Source organism: Cyprinodon variegatus, unplaced genomic scaffold (assembly GCF_000732505.1).
Source record: "Cyprinodon variegatus isolate N-32 unplaced genomic scaffold, C_variegatus-1.0 Scaffold99, whole genome shotgun sequence".
NCBI lineage: Eukaryota > Metazoa > Chordata > Actinopteri > Cyprinodontiformes > Cyprinodontidae > Cyprinodon > Cyprinodon variegatus.
Genome location: NW_015150552.1, coordinates 1,300,240 through 1,309,924, shown reverse-complemented (window position 1 = coordinate 1,309,924; position 9,685 = coordinate 1,300,240). Strand labels below are relative to the sequence as shown.

The window sequence follows — 9,685 nt, the reverse complement described above, 5'->3', positions numbered from 1 at the left end:
ATTTTCTCAGACTTGTGACTTTAATCTCAGACTTGTAACTATTTTCTCAGACTTGTGACTTTAATCTCAGAATTCTGACTGTAATCTCAGAATTCTGACTTTCCATATTAAACTGAAATAAAATTTACGGTGGTAAAAAATACGGTAAATATCAGTTAACATTTTTGTTTAATTTTTTACCAGTGGCCCTAATCCTCTTCCGTACCATATAACCTGAGAAAAGAGTGAAAAAACAACATTTTAAGAAGTCTATGTAGAATCTGATGGTCTTTTAAGTGAAATGCATTACTCAGAAATTTTGAATGTTAACCCAGTGAAAGCACCACAGAGTACCTTCTATCGGCTAATAAACTACAAGTGAAATTCAGAGAATTTGTAACCGAGTCAAAGAAGTAAATTCTCCAGTACAAACAGTTGAACTGCTGTGTCTTTAAATTCATACCCTCACAATTGTAAAGAAATGTACCTACATTCTGTAAAATAGTTTGATTTCTTCACTGTGTTTGAGCAAAGAGAATTTTATTGTATATAAAAGCTCTTTTTTTGTTGTTTTTGTTTAAGCAGCCCTTAAATTAGCTTTCCATGGCTAGTATTTAAGTGCAGTAGATGTCTCCTGTCTAATCTCTGCTGGCTGCTTGTTTCAGACCTGGTAGGTATCAATGATTTCTTTATCATTCAGTTATTTTCTAATAAGGAACAAATGTGTTTGCATGTATGATTTACAGAAATCAAACCTAGGGTTATTTCCAGCATTTTCTTTGAATTAAATTTGACAGTTAAAGTAGCTGTGAAGATTGTTAAAATCCCAATTCATTCTTTTGCTGCCCATTCTTTTAAAATGAACAGAAAATGATCGCAAGCATTACAGTTCATAGTTTCCAATGAACTGAAATACCTCATAACCTTTCTGGTAGTCTTGGGTTTTTAAAGAGAGCTTTTTGTAGATTTATTTTCCTTTCAGTCAGGTTATTGCCATGATCAGGGTTTGGTTTGGTTATTCTTGTTCTAATAGAAAAATAGGAAGCTCCTTCAACCTTTTTGTTTTAATCCTAAAAGCTGCCCCTCTGAGAAGCCTTTCCAATACTCACCTGAGTTTAATACCTGCTTACCTGTGTGATGCTTTCTTTAAGTCAAGTATATAATTGTGTGGGGAGTTTTAAGTTAAGGGGAGATTGAGGGGAAAAACACACCGATCAGCCACAACGATGTGGGCCCCTCGTTCTGCCGGAGCGGACCCTTGCGCCTCAAGAGGATCCTTTTGGGTCCTGTAATTATTATGAGAATCTGAGATGCTTTCCACGCTTGGGGGTTTCTTTTGGTGTCAAACTCTTCTAAGCACCCCTACCGGGCCGTCTTTCTGCAGCTGGGATAACCGTCTGCTGCAGTGTGCCAAAGCAACATCCACCGAAATGTCCGGACCCGGAGTTTGACCCAGAGATCCCGGCTTTGATAGATGTTCATCATTGTTGCTGATTGGTGTGTGACTAACAGTAGTCATATGCACTGATCATCTGTCTAATTATCTTATTTTGGTATTGTATAAAAAGGATTATAAAGCTATTTACAGAGTTACCTTCGGTTGCCTGGAATGCATCCTGTATATTATTGTATGGAGGACTACCTAGCAAACTCTAGAGAGATTTTAAATGCTCGCGCCCTCATGTACATATTGATGTACCTGTTTTGTGGCGTTTACTGTGTGACCCTTAGCAGTGGTGGTTTTTTTCGTCCTCTTGCTGGGTGACCCGAGCCTCACTTCGCTGATCTTTTTCAGCCCATGAATAAGCTCACCGATTTGCCTTACCCAATTTCATGTTGCCCCCACCCCCTTCACCCCCTAAAGTTGTTGTCCTCTCCCCACCAAAAAATAGATTTAAAAAAAATCAACAAAAAAAAAAGAAAACACTATGAGGATGAATACTGCTGCTTACAGATTGGGAACTTTCTTCTTATGAGGTACTGAATCTGTCCTGGCTGTCACAAGGTACAACGTTTTAGCCGTGTCACCACATCTGATCCTGGTCAGAAGCTTGTTTTATTTCCAATGCAAATGATGTCATACATTTACTGAATGCAAGTGTTTGAACATGGTAACCTCGTAAGCATTCAAGGTGTGCATACATACATCCATTAATGTACCTGCTCTATTTATGATCACATAGAAGAATAGCTTTAGAGTGCTGTAGTTAAATATTGTCAGTGTTGATTCAAATGCTTCTCAGAGGCCTCTGTGAGTGATTTTACAAAGTTCAATAACTGTATATTTTGTATTATGTTCTAGCTCCAAAGGAATGACAGAAAAATGTTTAAAAAAGCTTTGTTCCCTGAACTAAATTGTATTATTTGTGTTGTCGATTGAACAAATTGCATTCCTTGCTTGTGAATAGATGCATTTTTCTCCCTGCTCCTTAAGTTTTCTTCTTCTTTTCCTTCCTTTCTTTCATTTTTTTCAGCCATTAAAGTTTGAATAAAATTTCTAGTTTGCAGAATGTATTACTAAATAAATGGGTTGTCATCTTGTACCTCTCATTTTTCATGACTTTTTATCTCGCTTTTGTTAAAGCAAGACTTTCTTAGATTGTGGCAGGTGAATGAGTTTTACAGACAAAGCTGCATTATATTACTGCAGCTGTGAATGTATGAATAGGGGATTAGAAGCAGGACATTGGCATCAGAATTAGTTTGTTTTTTTTACGGTTGTATGAGTGTGAACTTTTTGTTTATTGTTCTTATGTGGAAGAAGATAAGTTTTAGTATTAAGAGAACCAAATACATTATTTTATCACTCAGACGTTAAAGGATTCCAGCAGTTCTTCCATTGCAGTAACTTCTTACTTGAACTGCTACTGGATAATTTATCCAATTTTTAAGTAAATTAAGTGCATAATTAAGAATTCATTTTGAATATTATTTTAGTAGCTATTGGTTTATGAATGAAAATAGTCCTCTTTGGCTTTGCCAGCTTTCTGTCTTTTATTTTTATAACAGTTATAATTCTTTAGATAATCAAAAACTTTTATATCATACAATGATAGCCAGAGTAAATACCAAAAGCTGTTTATTATAGTTTTTTTCACTTGTTTGAGAAGCTTAAAGCATGCTGGGTTCTGAGTGAAAACATTAAGTCCTGCATATCTGATGAACTGCTGGGTTGAGTTTTATTATTACAACACCTGTAGAGTTGAAAAATCTCTCGTCTGACAATATGAAGGTTTAAAGGTCTCTCGAAAGCAGCATATAATACCTTGATCCAACAAAAAAAAGAAAAAAATTATTTGAAATTGTAGCAAACAAATGGAGAAAACGGTATAGAACCTTCCCAGGAATTGTTGAGCTACCATAAAGATGTTTCAAAAGAATCCCGAACATTTAAAGCATCTGCAGAGCCGACTTTCCTCAAAGGTCAGAGTTCATGATTCAATAAAAATGGTGGCCAGAGCCAATTTTGACCAAATATGAGTAATAACATTTTGCCAAACAACAAAAAAACATTTTAATTATCACAGAAATTTTTGTAAAGTACAGCATTTCAGGAAAATGCAGCAGGAGTGCGAAGTTCTTTGGCTAGGTTAAATTAACCCTATAATGCCAAATGTATCGTATTTGATACATACGGTTTCTGAAATGTTTTGCTTCTGACACCTTTTGCATAGTTTAATGGTAAAAACATTGCTCAAAATCCTATTGTACACAATCAGATATACCTGATAACAGCCAGTAGAAGACTACACAAAAAATAATCTTGACTTATCGCATAGTAATAAATTATTAATATCAAAAATGTATTTCTGTTTTTTCTTTTTACATATTTTGTTAGAAGGGCAAATAAGGAATTCAAACAAAAAAAAAAAGTTATTTACGGTTTTGTTTTATTCTTGGATCAGGTTTTAAAGGGTTAAGCAATTCTGCAGGGGTAAATGGGCCAAGATTCCACCACAAAAGACTTATTTCAATTTACTTATAAATTTTTGTAACAGTATAGGGTGCCCCTCACCTTTAAAGAATTAAATGATAATTTTAAAAGACTCTTTTAAAATGTATTCTTATTGTTTGATACGATTTTTTATTTTTTGGTTAAAAAAAAAGTAAAATGTGAAGAAATGTGTGAGAGGGTCAAAGCTTTCACAGCACTGTATGGCTCCGTGACCTCCCTGCTGGTGAGCTGTGGTGAGAGCAGGGATGTGGCGCGAGCCCAGGAATGGTCATGGTAGTCTGCGGCCACTAGGAAGGGGGGGAGGAATCTAAATGTCAACATAATGTCATGAGCCGTGCCAGAAGGTCAAATGCTCAAACGGTGCTCAGTAGCAGGCACTTAATAGATCATGTGTAATTTAAATTGTTGTGCTTCCTGTGATAAATTGATTGGCGTTGGTTATTTTTAGACCCTGAGTTTGTGCGGTGAATACATTTGTTTTCTTCTGTCAGTAAGATTTGGTGGCATAGCTTCAGTGAATGACGTAGTACATGTGTATCAGCGGTGTTAATTTATATAAATAATTTAAGAAGTAAAACACAAAGATTATGAAAATATTTGATGCTGAGTGGGAGAAATAAATCTTTGCTTCAGCACAGATGATAAAGGAGCCCAGGTTGAACCTGATCTGGTGTCTGTTACCCTCCTCTGCACATAGTTTCATAATTTCTTCGTAGAGTTTTGAATGTAACAGAATGATTGTATTAACTTTCACCTGAAATAAACCTTTTTAAAGCTTTTGTATCACCCTTTGAAGCCTCTGCACGTCAGAACTTCAGCTGAATCTGACTCATTAGGTCCACGGCCACCTGTGCACTCGTAATGACTCCTGCTGCTGCCCTCATGTTCCTGCACATCAGACAAGAGGCCGCTCCGGCAGAGGCCATCGCTGAATGGAGCCGGCTCGTCATCTGCCTGCCTTTGTTGAGCGCATCATGCTCGGCTGCTCATGCCAGAAAAAAAAAAAAAAAAAAAAAAACCCATCTGAGCCTGACTAATGCAGCCGTGCAGACGCAGCAGTAAGAGGTGGGGGTGGCAGGGCACGTTGGTGCACTCAGGGTGCATGGTCTCAACACTGAGGTCACTGAGCTTCCCTTTCGTTAATTTGCCTCAGAGTGCATCAGGAGAGCGATCCTGTTCTTCAGGGCCTAACAGTATGATAGTCTGAATATTTAATTCGGAATCAAGTTTAGAAAAGTCAAGCAGTTTTTTCTTAAAGCTGTGCTTTTTAAAAAATCCTCAAATCCAGGTCAGATTGTAATGATTCTCATCCCCTGACTCTCTCACCATGCTCCCCTTCTCCATTTCCTCTTTGTCTGAGTGCTCTTGTTGCCTGAGGTCAGTTTGTCACAGAGAACACAAGCTTTTCTCACTTGAACACAGCGATTCAGTGATTGCTGTGTACAAACAATCATATCAAGCAGGGTTGACATGCACCCACCTCGCCAACCCCTTCCTCCCTTCCCACAGATATGAAACAAGTCCCTCCTGCCCTCTGTGCTGCTGCCTCTAACACTGGCTGCATCTGTGCCCCTCCCTGGCATGAGATGGGTTACACAAGCTGCTGCCCTGGGAATCCCTGTCCAGCTCATTATCCTGCACCCATGAGACACAGCTCATTGTAAATTAGGACATTAAATGATGCAAGCTCGTTAAAGGGCCACAGATTTGCTCATTAGCATCAGCACCTTCGCTTGTTAGAGCCTGCATCGGCATTCAGTCACACCAACCACCCTGCATCCCGTCATTCGTCTGCACTGACTCAAAGATTTAGGATTAATGTCAGTTGTAGCCAGCGGGTCAGCCCTGCTGAGGTTCAGATAAGGGGCTGATTGATCAGCTGTGGCGGGAAGCTGTGGAAGTTGTTGACAGCTGCCCACTATACCCACCTCTTTTTCTCTCCCTTCATATTTCATTGTGTGGAAGGAGAGAAGAAAGGCTCAGAATAACTCTAGTTGTTTGCACTTTGGAGAAGGAAAATTATAAAGAAAAACCTTTAAATGCTCACGTTACACTGCTCAGGTTGGATTTTTTTATCCTTTCCATTAACAGAATGCCTTTAAAAAATAAATGACCCTCAGTAACTCAATTAAAATATATAATATAAATGGTATTTAACATACTGTGATATGTTTCTGCATCTGCAGTCCTTATTCAGTTGCATGAATTCTATCAGCGTGGCGTGGAGGCAGTCGGGTCTGCTGAGGTTTTAAGGGTTCCCAGGTTGCATCAATAGCTATGAAATAAAATTAGCATCTTCGAGCTTGTCAGAATAGGGTTAACTTCAATACTCAAAACTTTCCTCTAAAATGGCTGTACTGACTTTGGACCAGCACCAGCTTCCCAAATCATGGCTGATCACAGAGATTGATCCCAAATATCTCTGAATTGTTTCTGCTCCACTCTTTCCTGAACATTAACACCCGGATTTGATTGATTTATTGACTTTATAGATCTCACAGTAGAGAAATGTACTCGTTACGTCAGCTCAAATAGTCAAAACGGGAATAAGAATGGGCCAAGGAACAAAAAGGTGCATGGGATATATACAGTTACATACATGACATATATACTTTTTTTTTTAATAGCAGGATTGTTATACAGGTTTATTGCACAGGGTGTTTAAATGGGTATTTATATGGATGGATATATATTGCACTGGGTGTCAAATATAAAGAAACAGGTTATTGAATGGGTATTAAATAGTTATACAATACAATTTGTGTGAATCAAAGGAATTTTAAAAGGAGGGTTAGCTCGTTTTTTTTTCTTAGCCCAGTAAGATGTTTGTTTTTGGTTCATATTTTTAATTAACCTTTATTTTCCAGGAAAGTCTTGTCGATTTCTAAAAAGCTCTTTCAAAGGCTTCAAATCTCCCCCTCAAGTTGAATGGATCCTCTTAAAACGGCGGTTATCCCCGATGAATGTGAAACTTCTACCGATGTTTTTTTTCCTTTTCAGTCAACTTCCCATTAATATGCTCTGCAACATCCCTTTATGAAGAGCCCGCTTCTTTAGCGATGACCTTTTGTTGCTTACTCTCCTTGTGGAGGACGTCTGACTATCTCTGCGTGACGATTGTCCACATTTCACTACTTTCATCAAAGCTATAGAAAAGGCCTTCACTATGACTCTGTATTGAGCTGAAATAACCTTTATTATGCTGTTGATATTCCTGCTGTTATAAAAGCAGGCACTGCTTATGACCCTGAGATGTTAGGATCATTAATCTGTTTTTAAATGCGTGTCATTCAGTGCCCTTTGATGTAAATGATCCTATTCTATTAGTTTTGAACTAGAATTAATCTCTGTGTAATGAATCTATGGTATTATCTGGATCTCATTCTTTTGAATTGAATAACTGAAACAAATTAAATTTTTGAAGGTTTCTTATATATTAAGGTTTCCTTTTAATGCAAAATTATAATATATCTCATTTACAGCTATGTTTATACAGTAGCTAACAAGAAATTATTTCTGATGTGTTTTTAAATATTTATTTAGTTCTGACATTGTTCAGGGGAAGCCACCATAATCCAGTTACATAACTTTATGTACACAAACAAAATGCCCTATTCAAACTTTTTGTTCAATCTTTATGGGTTTTGTGCCTTTCAGTACATTTTCTCTATTGTTCCTTTGTAAAAACTTAAATAAAAGATTGAATTTGAGTTGTCAGTATTTGTCCAAGCTTTCTGCAGAGCTTCATAAAGTGAAGGATTCTCCAGAAACACACAGAGAGGAGTACACAGTGGATGGGTTACCTGTCCATCACAGAAACACAAACCATGCACAAGAGAGGAACTCCAGTTCACCTTTTTGGTATTTTTGTGGCCTATATTAAAATTTGCAGACTCTAGAGAGAATTTATAAATGCACATGGAGAACATACAAACTCCATCCAGGAAAAAAACAAGTCTGGGATTCAAGCTAAGGAACACTGAGAGGCAGTGTAAAACCAATATAGTTTTCATCATAATAATTTCATAAAACCATCAGAGCATTCCTGTATATTTACTGTAAACAAATCCTGAATGTTTTATCACATTAATGGTTTGTTTCGTAATTACATTGCTTATTAACCGTAATAAATACCTGTAAAACTCTTTCAAGTGTTCATTTTATGTATTCAGATACTTTTGAATGAACCTGTGAGCCTTTCTCTTAACTTTCACTGCTGTCCTCTGTCAATCCATAATTGTTTTTAGATATTTCTGTTTTAAGGTTATTATACATTCTTATGATTTTTCCTCCACAACCTTTTCTAACATGTATGCGTCCCATGAGTCTGCTGTGATATGGACTCTGTTGCTCCTAAATCCACTACTGCTTTCCCTTAAACCTTCTCATGGTTTTATCCTTTAGTCCATACTGATCCTGCTCATTTCTTCTGCATGCAATCTGAGCCCCATTGCATGCAGCCCTTCTGTGATAGAGTCAGACCTCCTGCATGACTTCACCTTCACTGCATCTTTCTCTATACACTTCACCTCATCTTCATCCTGCTCTTTTCCCCCCAGGACCCTGGCATCCTCTTCTTCCGTGGTTTCAGCTAAACCAGAAGCTAATGACAAAATATCAAACGAGCATTTGTTGCTTTACGAAAACTACATATATCCCTGGTCAGAACTTTGCACACACTCCTCATTGGGCAGGAATGTTTAATATCTTTTGGTCTTCTTTGATTGATTATGACTTTACATTTAAGAGTTAGATGCAAGTTTGAATTACTGTTGAATTTCAATCCACACAAGGTTAAAATCGTCATTGCCTTATTAATGAATTTCTAACACCAGATGTTTATTATCAAACGCAATTTAATGTGAGACAAAAACAACCCTAAAAAAACCTCAAAAAATGTTTTGAAATGACGATTTTTATTAACATAAAATAGGCATTAAGCCCTGCTTAGTGCTAAATAAAATATATTTGGCTCCTTTGTTAAGTCAACCGCTCAGACCATTCTTTTGTAGAAGTGATTTTACCTAAAAAAAAAAAGTAAGATGAATCATGTTATCTTTCGTAAGCAATCACATACATACAGTATAGAGTATCAATGATGTGTTAGAGATGATTTCAGTTCCAATGATGCCTGAAAGCAACAGCTGGGTATCATGCTGTTTGGCCATGTTGTTGTGCTGTCAGTCATGATCTGTGGTTCGCCCCCCCACCATGCCAAAACAGGGTCAGAAGTTTGAATCTGAAAAATTACAATCTGCAACTGCAAAAAAAACAACAAAAAAAACACAACTGCAAATAAAAAAAACAGAGAAAAAGAGATTGAAATTATTTTTGAAATGTATGTTTTCATTATTTTTTTTTTCATTTGCACAGCTTTGTTTTTGTTAGCTTCAAAATGTTTTATTTTTTTTATTGCAAAACTCTCTTTCAGTTTCAAAACCTTTTTTTTATTTTAGATTTTTTTTCTTAATAAACTTTATGGCCCCAATTTAGCCCCCAAGATGATTAGATCTGGAGTTTAATTGACACTAGTTTAGTAAAAAGATTAGCACAGTGTTACACATGGTGGCAGTAATGTAATGATCTGAGACGTCTTTGATTTTTAAAGACCTGGTCGACCTGTTGGAACTGATGGATCGAAATAATGGAAAGGTAACCCTTTAGCTATACACCTACCCAAATATCCATCCATCCATCCATCCATCCATCCATCCATCCATCCATCCATCCATCCATCCATCCATCCATCCA

At 37.0% G+C, this 9,685-nt stretch overlaps 1 protein-coding gene across 1 annotated transcript in view; it reads left to right on the top strand.

The window, feature by feature from the left end:
- The window catches only part of ppm1a (protein phosphatase, Mg2+/Mn2+ dependent 1A), a 25,212-nt gene extending 16,599 nt beyond the window's left edge, over positions 1-8,613 (top strand). Inside the window, exon 6 of the mRNA XM_015374219.1 lies at positions 8,494-8,613. Within this exon, the coding sequence (XP_015229705.1) occupies positions 8,494-8,529 (36 nt within the window). The 3' untranslated portion in view covers positions 8,530-8,613. The remainder of the gene's footprint in view (positions 1-8,493) is intronic.
- Positions 8,614-9,685: the final 1,072 nt, after the last annotated feature.